Raw genomic sequence first — 21,420 nt, forward strand, 5'->3', positions numbered from 1 at the left:
GCTGTTTGCTTTGCTGCTGTTTAGTTTCTTAACCTTCAGAAATTTATACGCTATAAACTTTTATAGCGGTCATATTCTTTTATTGCTGCGCACAAGGCATTGAATTCCTCTCCCGGCTTCTCTCTGCCTCGCACTCTGGCGGTCTCCCTCTCTGAATCTCTCTTTTATGACAACTGATTTCCCCATCTCCAGCTTCCGAGCCTCCGCATCTTCGCCTTTGTTTGTCTTTAAAGAAGCAGCCCTGGGCTGGGGACCCAGACGCTGCTGGCAGAGGCCCCTCCAAGCGCCCTCGCCCCTACCACGCAGCACTCCCCTCTGTTCCCGCCTGGCTGAGCGTTTGCTTTAGGCAGAAACCGACGTTCTGTGTTTGCTGTCAGCACTGGCTGGGCCTGGGTAGCCCAGGATGGGGCAGGAGCCTGGTCTACACCAGCAGTAAAGTCAGATTCATTTTGTATCCCCAATGAAACCCTCCTTGGAGGGTGCCTGTCCGGGCCTGCCTGACGCCGAGTTCCGCTTTCTCATGCCTCCCGCCCTCACTCGGATCAGTTTGTCCTTTCGTTGGAGGAGGGTAGGCCTGGCCTTTTCACTTGCAGGCTCCCTTCACTCGGGCCATGCTTTGTTCCCAACTCTACCCCAACCCGCAGGGTCTCCGCGGGCCGCACTGTTTTCGGCTTGGGTTGGAGAGAGGCTCCTGCGGAAGGCCGGCTCGGGAGCGCCGGCCCGGCCGAAGTGGAATCCTAAGGCTTGGATGAGAAGCGCAGGCTGCCCAAAACTGCGGTCTTCATGAGAGGCTCTGGCGAAATCCCTCAGCCTGAGAGGGACAAAAAGGTGCCTCTTGAAACTCAGTTTAATTCTGGGGTCCTTTTGGGAGGTGAATTTTTCTACTAACACATTTCTGCTTCACACTCAATGCCCTCTCCACCCTTTGCAGAGGTGCTTACCCAGGTCTCAGCCCCTACCAACCCAACCCAGCTCAGACCAAGGCTGCTACCCTGTGGCTCAAACTGGAGCCTCCAACCCCAGCTGGAGGCCAAGAACCCTAAGGGGTTGGCTCCCTTTGAATGGAAGGAAGAAGATTCCACCCCTCTGGAGGCCTCTGTCTAGACCTAGGCACCCTGCTGCAGGGAAGAACAGAGGGAAATTACTGTGTTCCTCCCTTGCATCATATTTTAAAGTGGCCAAACTAAGGTGACATTCTCAGGAGCTGCAGGAAGACCTACCTTCCCTCCTATTTTCAAGTCAGTGAGGAGGTCTCAGGACCTCATTGCCCTCCAGACCCTGTCCCCTCTCCAGACAACCCACATTTCCTTCCCCCCATCGCCAGTTTTCCAGTTCTCCTGTTGGAAGGCTCTTGATCAGTTTAACCAGTAGTCTTGGGACCTGAGGTCTGGGACTGGCTCTCAGCTCCACCTCTAGAGAGCTCTGCAGGGGACCTTGCCCTGCAGGGTCTAAGGAGAAACCTCCTGAACTCAGCTATTTTTTGTTTGGTTTTTTTTTTTTCAAGCCTTTCTCCTGACAACTGGGATCTCTACCTATGGTCAGGCCCAGAGAGCCAACACAGAATAAGACACAGGAGAGATTTATTTTCTATAGTGATATATATTTTTTGTTCTTTTTCTTTTTTTCTTCCAAAACAAACAATTAGAGCTCTAGGCCCCTACCCCTCCCCACTCCCACCCAGAACCCTCCCATATAATCGACAACTGAAAACAGGCGACACAATCACCCCCAAAGAAATCACGAAACACAAGCACAATTTCACGACAGCCACCGACAAAGCAAAAAACTTCTACTGGAATGTCCCCTTGCAGGATCAGGAGAAGCAGGAGCAAGAGTCTACGAATTGAAGGGGATTGAGAAGTAGGGGAGCAGGGGGAGGAGGGGAAGCAGAGAGTAAGCTTCCATCTGATGCTTAGGTGCGATTTTGCCTCTTTCCTTTGCACGCGGGACTGTTCCCCAGAAGCGCGCGCACGCACCAGCCGCGCAGATCGGCATCCAGGCCCATGAAGCAGGAGGCGAAGCAGGAGGCAAAGCCCGGCCCTGAGGCCGGTCTCCTTCGGCGCTGGGGCTGCAGCCGCCAGGCCCGGGGCTCCTCCGCGTGGGTCGAGAAGCCGACGGGATTCGGAGGAACGCGCAGAGCTTTAAGCACTGGGGCCATTGCTCCTCCCTGTCCCAGACCACTGGTCCCGGAAGGGAACTTGGGAATTGATTCACAATAAATTTTCATTCGGACTCTCCTGGCCTGGCTTTCCTGTCTACAGTGGGGCTTGACCTAGCGGGGAATGGAGGGTGGAGGGGGTTTTCTACAAGGGGCGGCTTTACTCGCTGGTGCAACGTGGATTCGAGAGTTGATTTCAGAGCTAGGGAGGATGCGGAAGAATGCAGGGCCGGTGGAGAGTAAGAGAAGCTACAGTCTGTCAAGTGGTGCACAGATGAACAGGAGGACAACATTGTCAAGGCTCTACGACCCACAGTTTGACTTTCTTTTGTTGGAAGGAGAGGGAAACATCATGCAGAATTAAACATTTCCTGCAACAAAATGTACATGTTGGTGGGAGGTGGCCAGTAGCTCCACCTAAGATACCTTCATAAAACCAAGTGCTGCCTTTTCTTGTACTTTCTAGCCCACCAGCTTGGGGGCTAGGTTTGCCCCATCTTCCCCATGGCCCTTGGCCTGAGAATAGTTGGTAACTCCATGGGGATGGTATGGCAATGCTGCAGCCTTTGGGCTGCATCACCTCACTCAGGAGTCTGCCTCTAGACATCTCCCCAGTGGGTATTTGCATCAGGGGTAGAATCCGGGCTTGCCTGATGATCTGAGGGCTGTTTTGCCAAATTTGGTGTGCGATGGTCTGCATCTGGAGCGTCATTTCACTTGACTGAAGGGTGGTTGTGAGCTTGCCCCATTATTACTGTGTGGGTGTCTGCTGAGCTGTGTGGAGTTGGAGTGTCCCTGGGTGACTTTTGGGTGGGTGTAGAGAAGAAACAGGCAAGCTGGAAGTGAGGGGCTAGGACTTCCCAGAAAAATTACAGGGCATACAGGAGCTTGACTAGGGTCTCTCTTTCCTTGTGGCCAATCACATTCTTAGGAACCAGCTACTTCTATCTTCTAAATCAACAAAACTTTCTCCTGACACCCAGGGAGAAGAGAGAGACAGGTAAGGGCAAAGGAAAGGAGAGAGGCTCTAGGTGCAGATAAAGGACTTAGAAGAGAGATTCCCTTCCCCATTCACTTGAATACATCCCAGACAACGCTGGCTTTGCAGTCGTCACATAAATAAGAGTGAGATGGGGAAGAGCTGGGGAGGACTGGGGGTAATCTTTAATCTTTACTCTTTGCCCTGCTCCTTATTCATTTTCTTCATTTTCATCCGCCGGTTCTGAAACCAGATTTTGACTTGTCTCTCACTCAGATTGAGGAGTCTGGCCACTTCGTGCCTACGGTCCCTGGTGAGGTACATATTGAACAGAAACTCCTTCTCTAGCTCCAGCGTCTGGTATTTGGTGTAGGGACAGCGCTTTTTCCGGGAGGAGCGAGCGTGCAGCCAGTTGGCGGAGGGGTTGGCTGAAAGAGAAGCAGCGACAGAATCAAAGAAAGGAAAGGGGTTGAAGGGCCCCAGACCAAGAGGGCACACCCTTGGTCTCCACTCCCCATCTTGCATTGGAGAAGAGGCCACCTGGGCCTTCAAGTTCTCAGGAAGGGTGTCACAGATGGGCCAGCCACTGCTATAGACACCTCCAGGTGAGAAGCTGTGTGGAAAGGATGGAGCCAAATGTGGGCCCAGGCTTCTTCAACATTTCCAAAGCTCTGCCTACATCAAGTTCCCTCTCAATTTTTCTCCACTTGGGTCCAAACTGCTTAGGACTCAGGTCAGAGTTCAGCATGGTTGAAGCCCCACCAGCAGCACCCCCAGGCTGGCTAGGGGTGGGTAGCTGACTTGAAGGGTCCTGGCTCTAGGAGGTGAGAGGAGGATTTGGGTGGGGAAGTGAGATGTCTGTTCAGTTACCACATTTGGGGTGTCACTTCACCCCAAGAGACCTTTCAGCCCTTCAGTTTAGTCCCAGTACACCCTGCCTTGATCACAAGCTTGTGTCTCTAGACCACATGGCAGCAGGCATGTGTGTCTGTGTAGAAATCTCCCCCTCTGTTACCACCACACACCACAAATAAGGGTCTGCACTTAGAGCCACAAACAGGCAGCACACTCCAATTCACATGCAACGCAATTGCAACCATTTATCAACTCCAGCCTATGGACAGGGGAGCGCCGGGGGCTCACAGATAACTTATGGTTGCAATAGTCTCTCTCCTTTTCAGCTCCTGCTCAGCCCACAGTTTGGCTAACACAAGTTCAGGGAAATCGGGGAGTAAAATTGCTCCAGTCCCAAGGTGGGGAGCCAGGAGCGATGTGGAGGTAAAAGGAAGCCCTTCACAGCACACCTAGCCTTAACTGGTCCTATGTGGGGGCTGGAGGGGAGAAGAGGGTAACTGAGTGGAAGAGAGGAAACAAAAATATATACAGGCTTCTCTTCTTCTTACCCTCTCTCCCCTACTCTGGAACTCAAAAAAGTTGCCAAATAAAGCTAAGCAAATTAAAAATAACAGCCACCAGCTACTAGCTTCCTTCTCCCCAAGTGAAAAACACTGGATTTTTTTAATATATAAAAAATTTGGTTCATCCTACACTAAGTACCCTGTCTTACCAATTTGCAGTGCTATTTCCTTAATGTGATTGCCTGGGATGGGACCCACAGCCGCATTAAATATGAAAGAGGGAAAAAACTGTTAATAATTGATTCTAGCCAAATGGCTGCCTTGCAATAATGGGCTTTTCAGGCAGAGTTTGGGGTTTTAGGGTGGGGGGTCGGTTTGGGAGTGTGCGGGGAGAGTTGGGGAAGAATGTCTTCCCCAAATGCCAGCTCTTAGGATTCCACCTGGCGGGTTGGAGGTGACAGGACCCTGCAGGGAATGGAGCAGCTCTTTACTCTCCAGCAGGCAAGGATGCACTAAAGAGCCCTGGGGCCACTCCGTCAATGGGAAACCTAGCAGGGCAAGGAGAGACGAAAAAATCCCTACTTCCCAAAAAGAGTAAGAGACGAGGACTTGATCCACCAGCCTGCGAGTCATTGTTTGGGGCTGAGTTCCCTCGCCGATGAGCCCTTCTCAACCTTAAAAATAAGTAATAGGAGAACCCTCTCTTCTCACCTAGTAGCACCTCCTGGAAATCAGCCAGACTTGGCGTTCTGACTGGGGTGCTTTTGAGGGGTGGGAGGTGATGGGAAACTACCCATAAACGGTAAAGTTCTCCGCCTCTCTTCAACCCTCTCTTCCCCCACCCCTCCTCTCCCCGGGATGTCCCGATATTCGGAAGCGATTTCCCGACTCCCCAAGAGGCGGACAGCCCGGGCTGGGGCTAGGGAGCCCCGCAGAGAGCAGCGGGGTGGGGGGAGGACCGCAGAAAAGGAAGCGGCAGCCCCGGCGAGGATGCCGAGGAGGAGAGGGGCCACCAGAGGGAAGGCTCCCGGGGAGGGGCCGGCGCATCCAGGGAGGGGGCTCAGTCACCGCGTCCTGGGCTTCCCCCGCCCCTCCCGGCGCCGGTTGCGGACTCTGCGCGGCTACAGCACGAGATCTGCTAGGAACAATTCTCCGCCAAGCTGTTGCATCGCAAATAAAATCCTAATGAGCCCCCTCCCCCTTCCCCTTGGCCGGCTTTTACGGTCTGCGCGTGCAGCGGGGAGCTCTGCCAGCCGCACGGTCCCGGGCAGCCCAGTGCGCTCCGGCCCTTGCCCTTGCCGGCTCTCCGCCTCGCTGGCCGCTGGCCCCCGGCCCCACCAGCTCCTCTCCCGGCCGTCGCCGGTCTCTGGCCGGGCTTTCAGCTGGGGCCTCCGGGAGACAGGGGGAAAGAGGGCCGAGAGAGCTGCAAGTCGATCCCAGAGCCCCTGTTCCCCGCAGGACTTGAAGAAGTGGGGGCAGCGCTCCTCTGGCGGCCTCAGTCTCCCCTTCCAGAGCACGCAGCTTTCCCCCTTCCCTCCGACTTTCCTTCCTCTCCCCTCCTCCTCCCGGCCCGCTCTCCGGCCACCGCCGCAGTTTCCCTTCACATTGTCGGCAGTTTATTGCCTTTCCCCTCCCCGCCCCCTCCTGGCCTTCGGCCTGGGTATTTCCTCACTTTTTATAACTTACTTTGATCCGGCCTCTCTTTGTCCTCGCTTCCTTCGCAAATTTTATTGTCCCCGTAGCCGGGTCTTTGATTAGACAGCACGGCCTCCCTGCCCGCCGAAGTTTCCAAACTGTACTCGGGCGTGCCCTGTTTAAGCAGCTCCCCAGGCGCGCCCAGCAGCGGCTCCGCCTTCACCGCCGCCTGGCCCTGCCCCGGGGCCGCTTCGCCGCGCGGCGCCGGCTCCAGCCAGGTGCGGAGGTACCTGCTCTCGGCCGGCGGGACGCCCTGGGGCTGGATGTAAGGGTGGTAGACTGACGGCAGGCTCCCGGACGCGTGCGGGCTCAGCGGCGCCCAGGAGGCGCCGAACACCGGCGCTTTGGGCTGGAAGCTGCAAGAGGGGAACTCCAGGTGCTCCGCGTGGCCCGGCTGCCGCGGGCTCGCGTACTGGCCAGAAGGAAACTTGGCTGGAGGCGCGTCCTCACTCTCGTGACTTATGATCGAGTCGACATAATAGCTGCTAAGCGTCCCAGAAATGGACATTCTCAGACATTATCCGGGCGCTCGCAGGGGGAAGGGAAGCGCTCGCGCGGCGGCGCCCAAGCAGGGAGAGGTGGCACCCGGACCGGTGTGAGGGCTTTCGGACGCGACCCCCCCAGCCCCCCACCCTGCCACCCCCACCCCCTGCTCAACTTCTCAGCCAACAAAGTACAGTGGAGCAGCCAGGCTCAGCGCTCCTTGCAAAATGATTGGTCAAAGTTTTTCCGACTGCCTGATAAAGCGTCAGCTCCGACATAAATCAATCGGGCGAGGGGGCTGCGCTCTCGCTGTCATCCGTCCGCACCGCATTCCATATCGAGGATGGATTGTTTTATGCTGATGCAATGTGCTATCACGTCAGGGCTCCGGCGGCCACGTAACCTCAGCCTGAGCTGCCGGCTGCCCCGTCCCCCCTCCCGCTGCAGGAAGGGGGGCAGTTCTCGACATGGGGCGGCGGGGGCGGAGGAGAGGCGGAGGGAAGCCGCGGGCTGCCTCGGGAGGGACGCAGGCTGTGGAGCCCTCTCCCCAGGCGGGTCGGGGAGGGAGGGAGAGCAAGGGCGGAGGGAGGGAGAGAGCCCCAGCCCGGGGAGCAGCCACAGAGGCCCGAGACGATACTGGAAGAGGAGGTAGTCCTGTCCCCGTCAACACACACCTCCACCTCCACCCCACAGGCCCTCATTTCCTCTTCTCTGTCCCCTTGACAGAAGATGTTTATTAAACAGCAGCAGCAGCAGCAGCAATCCACAGGAGATGAAGTAAAAGGATGAGGGGGAAAGTTGGGGATTTTAGGACGTTGTCCGCTTTGGAGGGGGCTCTCTGTGCACTATTTGTAGAGATTTACATGACTGGGAGCTTCCCTGGACCCCTCAATAGCTGAGGGAGGAGGAGAGAGGTGAATAAAACGGCTGAGTGTCCAAGAATCCACTATTTGTCCTGAAATTAGAAACTGCTTGAGGTTAAGGGGATCCATCAGGCCCCGGAAACGTGAGCCTAGGAAAGAGTTTAATACCAGGAACCAGAGCGCCTTTACATTTATTGGGCCTTTCTAACTCTGGCCAGAAGGATGGATTTAAGATGGTGGTGGTGAGGTGCGGGCGGCGGGGTGGGGGGGAATTGCCATTTCTCCTTTTCTCCACTGAATAACTGAATAACCAGGCCCCTAAAATTGCCCTGATGAAGGAGCTGAATAGCAGAAAGGGTTAAGGACACTTCCCTGAGGTGTTACCAGAGTAGAGGCCTGGGAAAGGATCCCCAGTCAGCAAGGGAAGGGGTCCCAAGTTATCTCCCCTTCCATCCAAAGAGGAAGGAGCCTGGGCCAGCCCTCCTGTACCGCTCCTCTCACCCAGGGCTCCTGCTCTGGAGAATTCCAAACACCGATATAGGGGCCAGTGTGGACAGCGAGCCCATGGTCAGTCTCTTCCCCTCGCTGCCTTACCCCCTGCAGACTGCCTCACTGGAACTTCCAAATAGCCCTTTTTATATATATCTACTCTGTGGCCCTGGGCAGGGACCCCCGGGGCCCACCGACTGGCTTCCTCGCTCCTCTGGCAGCCCCTGCTCCTCAGCTTCTGCCCTGGTTGCAGTCGCCTCTCCTGGCACTTGGGGAGGTGTGACCCTTGGACAGACCCAGTTCTCCTGGGGTTGGGCTCAGGGGTAGATTGGGAAGGATTTCTCCGCAACTCTCTGACTCTGCATCCTAATAAGGTAGGCTGCCCTCAGTCTGGTCCTTTTAGCAAAAGTGGGGCCTCTCTAACTTGAGGCGTATCTTTTTGGCCACCTACCCCTCTGCCTTGTAGAAGGCTGTGGATCACCTCCCACACAGGCACACACTCCCACCCGCTTTTCTTTCCAAATGAAGCCATCTCGTGTCATTACATGTGAAATACGAGGGTGAAGCGCCATATTTCTTCACATTATGGCGATTTCAAAATGATTTTTTAAAGATCAATGCCGGGGCCCAGCCGGTCCCCTCCTTTCCCACCCCTGCTCTCCGAGGGTGACAGCCCGGCAGATCCGTAACCAAACAGCATGAAGATCTGCCTTTTCCATAGGACCCAAGTGGGGAAACAAAAATCCGATGCAAATTCTTCCAAGTAGCTGTTGGATGTTTGGGAAAGTCGAGGGAGCTCCCCGGACCCACCAGCGAAAAAGCTGGGCGCTGAGCGAATGAATCACAGTTAAGGCAAAGCACCTGTTCTCAATTTGCCAGCCCTATGAAGTCTGCTGTTGGCTTTACCTGTCATAAATATACTCTTCAAGAAAAAAGATTCCCTCCCCCGCCATAAATAATGGCTTTATGAAGCATGGCAGGCTGAGTATATGATTTCTGTAGTATATAAATTAGGGCCTAAAAGGACATGTGTACTATGGACTGGGGATTTTTTATTTATGGAAAAGTCAGTGCTGGGCTGTCCGTAAGACCCAAGCAAAGCAGGCACTGGGCTCTGACTGCCGTCTTCCTGGTTCCCCTTCCCTCCCCTGCCCTGACTTTGCAGCTGCCTCTCTGCAACGAGAGGAGTCAAGAGGGCCACTCAGTTTAGGGAAGAAGTTAGAGGAAGAAGAACATTTGGGCTGATGGTTTGTGTTCTCCAAGGGTGAATTCTCCCAGCAGACAAGATTTGGTTTGTGGGTTGCTATCTGCCTGAGGAGTTGCCCTTTATTCCCTGGTGGCTCCTGAGTGCTGGGTGAGGAGGGGACTCAGGCCTCTTTTCTGAGATCGGAACTTAGCCTTTGCTCACGAAGAAGCTGGAGAGTGGAGACAATTTTAAAATGACAGGTTTTGGAGTTCTTGGTCTTCTCAAAGAGCAATGACTCCAGAGGAAAGAGAATGAACTGGCCCCTAAGCCCTGTAGTCTGCATCCCAGCTCTTTGCCCTCCAGGTAAATGTGCCAAGCAAGGAGTCTCACCCCAGCCAAGCTTTCTAGAAAGCACTGCTGCTCCAAACTGTAGTTCAACTCCAGCTCGGGCAAATGATTAAAGGGTCAGCTGAGAGCCTGTGGACTCCCTCCCACCAAAAAAGTCTTGTTTTCTCCCCAGACAATGGTACCCACTATGAAAGAGGACAGCAAACAGGATTGTGGCCCCTGGAACCCAGCTTCCAAAGACACTTAATAGAGGGGTTGCTTCAGTGGGGGTCACTTTATCCTAAGAGAGTGAAACTGCTCCCTACCCCACCCCCAATCCTAAACAGAAAGAAGGAAAACCCTGCCTTCCCTTGCAGCCTTTTGCCATTCCCTGCACTGCAGCCTCGCCTGAACACAGCTGGGGCCAGTAGCTGGTAGCTTGGAGAAGGGCAAGCAGGAAAAAGCAGCAGCTCCCGGCCACACTGGGGCCCAGAGCAGCCAACAGCGAGGCCGAGGTTTGAAGAGCAGAGGCCGAACAGCCGGTGAGTGCCTGTGCTGTGGGGGTGACTTTTGGAAGGGTCCTTGTCAGTAAGAAGAGAGATAAAATCTAGAGGAAGGGAAGGAAATGGGAGAAGAAAGAAAAACAGTAAGTGAGAATGGGGAAAAATAGTTTGTTTTTAATTAATAAGCTTAGCTGAAATGTATGCATGTTTTATGTAAATAGATGTGTGTGTCCTATATGTATATTTCAAATCAATATTTCTGTACGGGAAACCCAGTGTGCAAATGCACTGTGCTCTATACTGTGTATAGAATATGTAATAAATAAATCTGCCCAGCTATGAAACTTGATGTGCTTGGGTATTCGTGTATGCAGGATCTAATCATGCATATGTGGATGCATGCATAACCCCTGTGAGTGATGGAGGTTTAAGATTCTGCTCATGTAAGATCAGTTGCCCAAAAGCTTGTGTGTACATTTTTATAACCATCACACACCTATGGAAAAGCAAAAGCTTGGGTATTTGTGTACTTGAATTATGGCTATAAAATACTAGCTAATTCGGATGTCGCACTTGAAAATCTGTCCCTTGACTTGATATTCAAGCAAAATATACAGCGTATCCTCAAACAAATGCATATGACTTAACGCTAGATAGATTCTACGACAACTTCTTTCCACAATGTTTCTCTGGAAGGTAAAAGAAATGCTTCATATTGGCCCAGAAGAGGTTATGAAATTTTGTGACTTCTTTGTTGGACCATAAAGTCCTTTACTGTGCTTCTTACCCAAGACCACAGGGACGATGTGCATTGTGTGATGCTTATTTCATGATAGCGATGGGTGCGGGGGTGGAGGCACAGTTACTTACAAGCACATGTGTCTCACAGAATTATGAAGCAGCGGTGGACAGAGATGAGCCGAATGTGAAAGTGACTGTGGAGGTCAAGCAAAAGCACTGCTGTGTACAACAAAATTAGAAAAGTCCCCAAATCTATGTCCTCAAGCACCAGAGGTATTTTTTCTGACTCCAGATCACAGTCCAGACCCACTCTGGGAAAGAGTGAGGCATGAGGACACTTGTCCCAGTGGGAAAGGGCACAAGATCCCAGAATCCTTACCCTTTACGCAAAACGGCCTCCAAAATAGGTATCACATTGAATCTGCACACTCAGGTACAAACCTCGGTGCTTCCATACCCCCCAAGTGGGGATCTTAATAGTGAAGTAACGAAATCTTCTGCCAAACCTCCCTCCCAGGATGTCAGAGGTGAAAGGAAGGACTGAGAGGTCAGTGGCCCAAGCCGACCTCAGGAATCTTCTTACCAACTCTCAGCCATCAAGGATGTCCAAGGCGGTGGGGGTGGCTGACTCCTTGGGAGGGGGCATTCAGGAGGCCAAACGGGGTGGGCGGCAGGCAGGCGGAAAGGAGGCGAGCAGGTAGAAGGTTATTACGAAATTGCTTCCATAAAACCTGTGGCTGTTGTAAAACTCTGCTTTCCAAAGACTTTATTTCCTCCTTTCTCTCTAACATTCCCCTTTTTTCTTTTTACAGCACTTTTCCTGGGAGGGGGTGGCCAAGGGACGCCAGGGATGGAAGACAGTCAGGCTCTGAGTGACTGGGCAGGTTTGTGAGAGGCCCAGGGAGAAGTGAGATAAGGCTGCAGGGACGTGCCAGGCTGTCTCCACCCAGACCAGAGGATGAGAAACTGTCAAGGGACAGAGTTGTTGGCCTTTGCTTATCAGGACAGTGGGTTGAAGGTTGCATTTCCCCTAGGCTAGGGGTGGGTCTCCCTAATGTCCCTCTGCTCTAGCAGAAGCCCCTGGCCCTCCAAGTCAGCCTGGCGCCGAAGCCCCATCCGGTCCGGCCTCTTTCCTGGGCCCTTTTGCACATTTCCTCTGCCTCAAGCAGGCGGGGTGGGGGGTGGGGGAGTTTGGGAACAAAAGTTAGCTTATGCTTTGGAAAGTCCCCCTTCTTCCACCAGCACTTCTAGTTATTCCTTTCCTGGCCACAGGACCAGCAGCCTTAAGAGGACGGAGGTCAGAGAGGGTATCACAGTCTCACCCTGTCCAACCCCTGGTTCCATCCTTTGTCACTGCATCAGTTGGGGTTGAATTGTCCAACAACCTGGGCTCCCCATTAGCTTGCAAGTCAGGCCCCTCTCCAAGGGGGTGGCACTCAGGACCTATGTGTACCCCCAGCCCAGCCCAAGGCCAGTGGGAAGCTCTGGCCACTGGGGTGGGTGGTGAGGAAAAAGTCAACTGAGGGATTAGGAAAGGAAGGACTTTTTTGACCTATTTCTGTAGGTCCGGTCCCACAGGGGGCCTTTGACAGGACCCTGAGGGCTTCAGACTAAGAGTGCAAGAGCTCTAGATGTTTCCCTTTCAGAATGAGACCTACTAAGCCCTCTTCGAGGACCTGAAGCTTCCCGCTGAGGTGGAGCACCAACCCCCAAAGAGTTACAAAAACCTCAAGAACCCCCGTGTGTCTTTTTAAATCAAATATTTGTGAAGTTGGGGAGACTTTCTCTGGAAAGTTCTGGATGTAGGTGAGAGCTCAGAGACCCTAAGGCTGGAAGCTTGGAGCTCTGACTGCCATCTTTGGGTTGGGCTGAACAGCTCAACAGGGCCAGGGGGGTGCCTTGGGAGAGTTGACTGCTCCTCATCCCCCTTTCCCTCCTAACACACACACACACACACACACACACTTCCCAGATCTTTTCTGGGAAACATCCTTGTTGCTCCTGGATGAAGGACCTCAAACCCTCTTCCCCATTTTGCAAGGTTGATCCTCCAGTCCTGATTCTGCTCCCCTCCCCCCACTCCTCCAGCTAAGCGAGGAGCAGTAACTGCCGTGAATCCGGTGGTTTAATGTTGTTGTGTTCAGAAACCCAGGCCCAACAACATGAAACTACCTAATTCACTCAGCAGTTCCAGTTCAAGCTCTAGGTCAAGGGCTCACTGGGAGCAAACCTTGTGGCCATTTTTTGTGGGCCATAAAGCGGCTTAACTTCATTTTCCTCCACCTCTTCCCCAAGAGAAGAACCCAGTTGCTACTAAACAACACGTCGGAAGAACTGAACCCAGGACTCTAGGCAAAACCATTTTGTAGCCAGTCCTGACAGCTCAGATTGCAGAGACATTTACTCCCTTCCAGGAGCCCTGGCCAGAGAAGACCCTAGGCACAGGCACAAGCCTGGGCAGGGCCTGTTTGATATACCTGCTCAGTCTCTGCCTCTCAGCCCAGCTGGAGGTCTCCACAGATAAAAAGAATTCTCAACTTCAAACCGATACAAAGGTGCATCTACACTCAGCACCCCGCTAGCCCCTGTATTTCAACTCACCCAGCTTCCCAGTGTAGCTCTGAGAGGCCAGATCTTCAAGTCCTATACATCCTCCAGCTTTGAGACTGGGGCGCAGACAGGAGAGTGGGGCAAAAGAGTGCCGAGAAAGTGCCAGAGAGAACGGTGGAAAAGCAGAGTGTCAGAAAGTATCGGGAATTCTAGGAACAAACAGAGGAAGAGTGGGATTTGGAGGGGAAAGCCGGTTGATCTGAACAGTTGCTGTGAAGGCACCCTGCCCAAAATGTCCCAGGGCCCTGGCTCTGCAGAGACCGCGCTGCTCCAGGTAAGACAATTCCTTCCGAATCTTCGCAGAATAAGGACTAAGAGGCTAAGGACTGTGATTGGGGCGCAGAGAACAAATTTGCTTCCTCCTTCCTGACCTTGGGTCTGGGTCCTTGGCCCCGTAACGTGCCGGCTCCTCACCCGTGCCTCTCCAGACACCCGCCTGGTCACAGGTACTCACGCCCACACCCGCACCCATCCCAGAACCGCGGCTGTGCAGGCCGAGGGCCGCGGCGGACTTACCTGGGCGGCGGCGGTGCCGGCCGTGCACCGCCGTCGGAAGGTGCGGAGCCAGCGTCCGCGGCCCAGTCCAGGCTCCCGCCCGCCCTTGCCCCGAAGCGAGGGTCCGAGTGGCCACGTGTCCGGCAGGGAAGTCCGAGGTAGCGAGGGAGTCCGCCTGGCCGCCCGCTCCCCCTCCCGGGTATAAATCTTGGGGACCGGAAATACAATAAAACTTCACCGTGTTGATGAACTTCAAACGGTTTACATCCCCTCCTGTCCTGAAAAGAAAGACGTCCGGGGGCGGATTAAAAGGAAGGGGAAACAAATTTACGAGCGGCAGAAGCACCCGCCTCGGCCCCTTTCTTTGCCCTCACACTTTGTCCGCGTGGAGAGAAGCAGCCCCGGCCCCCAGGCCTTGGCCTCCGCCGAACCGGCCGCCAGGCGCGCTCTTCTTTCGGAGGAGTCCGCGCTGACCCAGCCCGCGCGGGGCAGAGACTGGAAGCCGCCGCCTATACGGAAAATCCACAGAACCCCGCGCACACCCTACGATCGGCTCGGCTCGCCGGGCTTGGGATGAGGTTCCCCGCTCCTCGCCAAAGCAGAGCTGGGCTCCCTGGCGCTTCCTTGTGAAAGCCCAGGCTCTCCCAACCACGCCCGGTGGCCTCCATTTTTTGCATCTTTCCGCTGAAAGCGGGTTTTTTCTTTTCTTTCTTTCTTTTTTTTTTTTTTCAGACAGAGTCCCGCTGTGTCACCCAGGTTGGGATGCAGTGGCAGGATCTCGGCTCACTGCAACCTTCGCCTCCCGGGTTCAAGCGATTCTCCTGCCTCAGCCTCCCAAGTAGCTGGAACTACAGGCGCCCGCCACCACGCCCTGCTAATTTTTGTATTTTTAGTACAGACGGGGTTTCACGATATTGGCCAGGCTGATCTCGAACTCCTGACCTCGTGATCCACCCTCTTTGGCCTCCCAAAGTGCTGGGATTACAGGCGTAAGCCACAGCGCCCGGCCCAAGGGTTTTTTGTTTTTGTTTTTTGTTTAACTTTACTTTTATCTTTCCTTTTCCGTTTCTAGCGACCAGACCTTTGCCCAGCCCTGCCCGTTTATTGCCGGGTACTTGCTGGAAAGGGGCAGAAGATAAGACTCGGGGTGACTCCCAAGGCCTGAAGGGGGCTGAGTGGGCCGGGGGCTCCCAGAGGATAAACCCTAGGGGTCGGTCGGTCTTCCTCGGGGTGGAAGTGAGAGCCACTCTGCGTGGCGGAGCTCCACCACCGTCTCCTCATCTCTTTAAAGCCTCAAAATCAAATAAAACCACTACTACCCAGGCCTCAAGTTTCCATAGTTTTTGCCTGCTCTGAACCATTTACTTTGTTCAAAACTTCGTGGAATCCAAATTCTCTACTAGGCCTCCGAACCAAAATGAAGGAAAATCCCTTTTCATCTTGGGCTTCAGAGAACTGGGAGCGAAGTGATTGACGTCCTGCTCCTTTTGTCTGCTCCAGGGGCCTGGTTAGGTGCCTTTCTGGGTGGGAGAGCAAAAGGTTCTCCATCCTGCCTCACAGTTATTCACCCCAAAACACCGCGAGTTCAGTTTTGAGACACAATGGATGGCTAAGATTAGCTCAGGCTGAGGCAGAGTGTTCAGGTACGGGAGTGAGGTCCAGCTGCAGGCCCAGGAGGGGGTTTAGTGCACTGAAGGCATCCACCCTCCCATAGATACATACACAGATAACCCCACTCCCCAACCCCAAGAAAAGGCACCAAAGTGCTGCTGGATATTTTAAAAATCTGAGAAAAGAAAGAAAGAAAGAAAGAGAGAAAGAGAGAAAGAGAGAAAGAGAGAAAGAGAGAAAGAGAGAAAGAGAGAAAGAGAGAAAGAAAGAGAAAGAAAGAAAGGGGCAGGGAAAATACTAGGCAGTACAGATTTTGAATTTTCTGAAGGGCTAACTCTGCTGCAGGCAATCCCACTCTGCCCCAGCTCTCCAGAGGTGGGTGGTGGTTTGGGGGCAGTGCCCTCTGGCCCCTTCCCAGCACCAAGAGGGAGGAAGTGGGGAGCTCTTTAACAGCTGGAGGACAGGAAGTATCTTATTTCTGGCCAACATTCATATTCCAGGATTTGCATGGGGAGGCCCCTCCAACCTCTCTCATTTGCTCTTTATCATGTTATATTTTTATTCAAAATACTGAGATGGCAGCTACTGGCTGTCACTCCTTCTATCAGGATTTCCCTCTGAGAGGAGGGCTGGACTGAGGGGCCAGCAGTTTCCAGACCATTCAAGAGTGTTATTACCCATCCCCTACCAGGCACCTGGTGGGGGCCGGTCGGTGTGCTGGTTCCCAGCCTGTTGCTGGCCTGGGTCGCTGTGGCTCCCTGGCTGAGAAAAGGAGATGGAAATCTTTTATAGTCTTAGACTCTGGAAAAACTGAAGAGACTATAGCCCTATGATGATGCACCTGCACACTCATATGTTTTGCATACATTTCCAGGGGGTTTGTGGCTTCCTCCTACCCCCATCCCAAGAACCCAGGCCATGGATTCCAGTTAAAAAAAATAAAATTCTCTGTATGGTGCCAAAGGACACCCCAAAGCCGTTCCCATAGATACCAGCTGTGTCTTTCCGAGGGCTCCCCAAAGGAGAAGTCAACTTTCAGAAGCTCAGCACGGACACCCATGGCCGGGGTGCTGGTGCCGCTCATACACTAACTAGCTGAGATGATGGTCACTCAGTGAGTAAAGGCCAGTTAGGCAACATTTCTTTTCACCCCCAAACGTTTTCCAAACATTTTTCCAAAAGCATGTTGATCTCCAAATTAAGAAAATTGATGGCCACGCTGGAGGGTTTAGAGGTAGCTTCTCCCCGCTCCCTTTCTTCCTTGAAGATAAAGCAGAGTTCTAGCATAACTGGAGGGGGGGCTGGACAATTTGGATGGTGAGAGAAGGCAGTGTAGACACAGACGCAGAACACAAGATCCTTAAAAATTGAGACCCTCTTCCATTTTGTGAGAGTCACAAGAATAAATATTTCTGGGACTTCCTGGCCCATCTCCCTTCACGGGGTTCATTACGGGGCGGGGAGGGAGGAGACAGTCTCGGAGAAGTCAGAGGTGCCAGAAGCCGAGTTCCTAGACCCCAGCTGGATTTTTTTTTTTTTTTTTTTTTTCCTATTTCTGGCGGCGGGCGGCTGGGGAAGCAGCTCTTGTGGTCACTCGGCGGGTGAGGCCGAGAGAGAAACCGACCTCTAGGCGGCGCCCTGGCGTTGAGTCCGCGCTGAACAAGATTCTCGCCCAGCTCTGCGTCCCGCGCCGGGTGAAGGAGCCTGTTCCCGCAGACGCTCGGGGCTCGGCCTGGAGCTGGCCGCCGGCATGTCGCCTTTGGCGCCCTCTGCCAACCAAGAGAAACACGGTTAAATGAGTGCGCTGGGACAGAAATCCACAGCTAATCAAGGCCCCATCCGCCCCCACCCCCTGGCCCTTACCTTCTAACCCCATCTCCTACGCTAGGGAGCCGTCCACAGCCCGAATCTCCTTTGATCTCCCCAGCAGCAGGCTAGAGGGCAGCGCCAGCATCTTTAACCCCCTCCCCCAGCTTGCAAAAGAAGACACTGAGGTCCGAAGGAATTAAGTGATTAGCCCAAGATCAGAGCAGCTATTAAAAGTGGTGAAGCAGGGCTGGAGGAGGAGCCCTCTATTCCAAGGGTAATGTTCTTTATCCGAAATTACCATAACCATTCACCCCCTCAAAACGTGTCTTTCTTGTAAGCAAAATTCATCTCCAGAAAGGCAGCTTTTTGGTGTTTTCTATGTTGGACGTTTGGCTTTCCTGAGTTTCAAATTTGTGGAGGCCCATAAGAAAACTGGAGGCGGACATAGGGACAGCTGGGCCAGGATTCAGAGCCAGGACAAATCCAGTCCCCTCTCTTCCAATAAATGCTAACTCCTCACTTATGACCTCCCTAGCTGCACAACCCTGGCCAAGTGCCTTAGGGCCCGAGGTGCCCAGATTAAGACCTACTGGACAGGGAAGTTGAGAAGTGTGAACACTTTGTGAAAGAGGCTCAACAACTAAGAGAAGCTGCCAGCAACAGGACTGCTCCGCAGCCCCCAAACCAGGGGTGTTAGGGCCAGTCAGGCCACTCTCCTACTTGACCCAAATAGGGCCTCTTTGTTAAATTCTTTGGAGCAAGGAAAGAGAGGTCTTGTTCTGGAATGAGCCCCTCAGAGACGTCCAGGGCCTAGGAAGAGCAGGATAGGAGAAACCAGGGTCCCTCTTCCCCTTCCCCTGTGGCAGAGATGCCATTTTATACAGCAGAGCCCTCTGAGAGACATTTCTGCAGTTATTCCTAAAACAGAGGCGCCAGAGAATCACCTGCGGAGGAAGAAGGGAAGAAGAGGAGGGACAGGCTGCTGGGACCATGCAGCAAAGGACAGGCACCTACTATGGGGCAGACTACGATGGGGTGCCTGCTGGGATCTGCAGTCCCACAAGAGGTGCATTTCCCAGCCGGGCACGAGCTCTTGAGGATGCCTAATTACCCAGCGCACATCTGGAGCAGCTGCGCCCTCGGACACATTATTTCGCTCCAACCCCTATTTTCATTCCGGAGGTTGAGTCATAAAAGACTCTAGAGGCAGAATAAAGTCAGGTCTGTGTGTGTCAGCATTCCTGTGTGTGAGTGTGTGTGTGAATATGTGCACGTCCGGGGCGACGTCTGTGCATCTCACTGTGATTGCCCAATGGATTCTCTAAAGTTAAGGGGAAAAAATGGAGCAACATCAGGCGAATTCAACTGCGAACATACTGTCAGCCTCATTATCCGCCCATTTCAAGGGAAAGCATTTGGGTCTTGGAATTAGCCAGTTAATTGCCTCACTTCTTTGTTCACTTTAGGGCAGGAGAAACTATCTGCATCCTATTAAAGCATTCTATATTTCAAAACTTTAAGATCTCCTCATTCTCAATTTTCTTTATTTCTATCTTTATAACACTTGAGCACTCAGATCTGCCCGTATCTCTCTCTCTCTCTCTCTCTCTCACACACACACACACACACACACACACGTGTTTCATGCTTGAAAAGTAACTCAGTTTCTGCATCTGTAAAATCTGGTATCTTAACTCTTAAAGTTAATGTAAGGATTAATTAATGTACTATGATTTACTATGTGTCTAGCATTTAGCACAATACCTGGTGCACAGGCAGCATTTAGTAAACAGTAACTACTAATAACAAGGAGGAGAAAGAAGAGAAAAGAGGAGGGGGAAAACAGGAATAGGGGGTGAGTGGCAAGGAGGAAATCTGCTTTGTTCACAGAGAGCCGGCCTAGGACGGAGAGTGTGTGTCTCAGCTGTATATGTATAATGTATTCTTTTGACTTAGAGCAATGTCTAAAAAAGTGAGGCCCCTTGGACCCCTTGACCTGTGACTACCTCTTCAATAAGGTACAGAGAATTGGGGCAATTATCTGGCTCATTTCAGGTTCGAACTCCCTTTACCCTGAAGTATCTGGATCTCATGGGGGAAAGGTCTGAGAAGTGGTGACTTATATTCCTTTGACTTTTCAAGGAATTCTTTCCCTTTGCTGTGGTGAGCACGGTCCTGCCTTAGAAAATGGGTAGACAAGAAATAGCGGGCCAGGAAGCTGGAATTAAACAGAACATCTGAGAAATGCTTGACAAAAACCAGGTCTTACCCACTTCCTGGGTACCCAGGAGGCGGCCCTGAAGTTCTCTATGCACTTGCCCCAGAGGACCACCGCCCCACTGAAAGAAGTCACAGGCTTTTGCCTGCTGGGGACTTTCATTCCACATTCAGCAATCATTTCCTGAGCGCCTACTGTGCCCAGCACTGGGCTGAGCTCTGGGGCTTCAGCAGGGCTGCACCCTACCAGTTGGCAGTGCTGATGCGGCAGCCAGCAAGAGGTCTTGGCTCCTAGAAACAAGTCCAGGACACAAGAAAGGGGACAAGCCTGCTGGGCAAAAACTTCTGGCCAATAGCAGCACTGCCTTTTCAGGGCCAAAGTCCTAATGCAGGGGCGGAGCCAGAAGGTCGGGAGCACCCCCTTCCAATTGTCTATCAGAAAAAGGCCAACTCCATGGTGCAGGGCCCAGTGCAGGGAGGGGTGGGGCAGGCAAAGAGATGGCTAGAGGCTCCTGACCCTCAGTCGGAAGTTTCTGAGAACACCAATTAGCTTTCTTTAATTAGTAAAGTAAGGAGCCAATGAGCATATATTTCTTCTGCTCTGATTAAAAGCATTTAGGTCAGGTTTTCACAGCCAGGATTATCCAGTTTAAGCTGTCCCAAGAAGAGAATTGTTTATTTTTTTCTTTGTATTTTCAGGCAGGGGTCTGAATACTATTAGCCAACCATTGGTTTCTTGTCACAGCCTCGAACTGCTGGGCAGGTGGGTGGTGGTTGTGCAGCGCCGAGAGTGGCAACTAGAAATGAGTTGGAGTCTTTCCTGTGCCAAGTCACATTTGTTTGAAATGTGTAGACAACTGAGGAGCAGCCAGGAGGGCCTGAGTTTGGAGTGTAAGTATGTTTGGAGGGGGAGGGTACAATTAGCCAGATAATTTCCAGTTATCCTAATTTGTCTTAACATAGTCCTCGAAAAATGAAGTTTATTTACTTCCCAGACCCCAAAGAAGCCGGATTTTTCTCCTGGGAGATTTAGCTTGGTCTATTCACACAGGTGGGGAGATGGCCAGGAAACTTAATAGACTGGGGAAGAACTCCTAAGTCCTTCTTTACACTCTGTGTCTAAACAGGCCACAACCCATGAGGCTGGGTGTAATTAGGAGGTCCCCCAGGATAGTCAGGGGTCACATGCTGTTTATCTCTTACAAACAAGATTACTAAAATATTAGGGAGCAAATCCTTCCCCTTTAAGTCCAGCATTTGGTATTCCCCAGCCTCTAACCTTGGCTAAATCAGCCCCAAGTAGAGCTGGGGTCCCTGAGGAAAAGTAATAAGTGTGTCAATAAGTGACACAAAGGAACATTCTATTGCCCAATCCCCATTTGCTTGACTTACAGACAGCTTTAGTTAGGAGGCTGTTTCCAGATAGTCTTCCCTTTCAGGAGTTCTGGTATGGTTTTAAGTTCCTGGGAAGCTGCTTAAGCCTGATTTCCTTCCATTGCACTTCCAACTGCTGGCCAGTCCAAGATCAGCTTTCCCCAGCAAAGCTCTTCCCACGTTCTCAGGCTCCCAGCTGCTGGGAAGGAAAGACTGACTCCCGCTGGGAAGGAAAGACTGACTCCCACAGGGAGACCAGACCCTACAGGTAATGGTGGAGAGAGGACACTGCCACCGGAGTGTTTTTAAAGGTGAAGGTTGACCTGGCAAAATGGAGATGTCAGCCAAGAGAAAGGGTGAAGAGCTACATAAACTGACTATATTTGGCCTCGGCATTTCCCAGACACCAGCTCCTTTGATCTATCCAAATTGTAGTTCTTAACTTGGTGTCTGAGGAGACTGAAACTCTCTGAAATTGTGGGATTTGGTGAGTACTACATAAGTGCATTTTTTTTTCTCGGT

General features: G+C 52.6%; 1 protein-coding gene across 1 annotated transcript; it reads right to left on the minus strand.

The window, feature by feature from the left end:
• Positions 1-1,231: 1,231 nt before the first annotated feature.
• HOXB9 (homeobox B9) lies at positions 1,232-6,798 on the minus strand. Its single transcript, XM_008013017.3, has 2 exons — positions 6,182-6,798; positions 1,232-3,565 (listed from the first exon to the last, which is right to left on the minus strand). The coding sequence occupies exons 1-2, from the start codon at positions 6,696-6,698 to the stop codon at positions 3,330-3,332; spliced, it is 753 nt and encodes a 250-aa protein (XP_008011208.1). The 5' UTR covers positions 6,699-6,798; the 3' UTR covers positions 1,232-3,329.
• Positions 6,799-21,420: the final 14,622 nt, after the last annotated feature.

Source organism: Chlorocebus sabaeus, chromosome 16 (assembly GCF_047675955.1).
Source record: "Chlorocebus sabaeus isolate Y175 chromosome 16, mChlSab1.0.hap1, whole genome shotgun sequence".
Classification (NCBI taxonomy): domain Eukaryota; kingdom Metazoa; phylum Chordata; class Mammalia; order Primates; family Cercopithecidae; genus Chlorocebus; species Chlorocebus sabaeus.

Excerpts from the sequence above, each read along its gene's own strand:
- HOXB9 (XM_008013017.3), bottom strand. The coding sequence starts at position 6,698 with ATGTCCATTTCTGGGACGCTTAGCAGCTATTATGTCGACTCGATCATA. Across the intron at positions 3,566-6,181 it reads CAAAGAGAGGCCGGATCAAA|CCAACCCCTCCGCCAACTGG; the intron begins GTAAGTTATAAA and ends CTTCTCTTTCAG.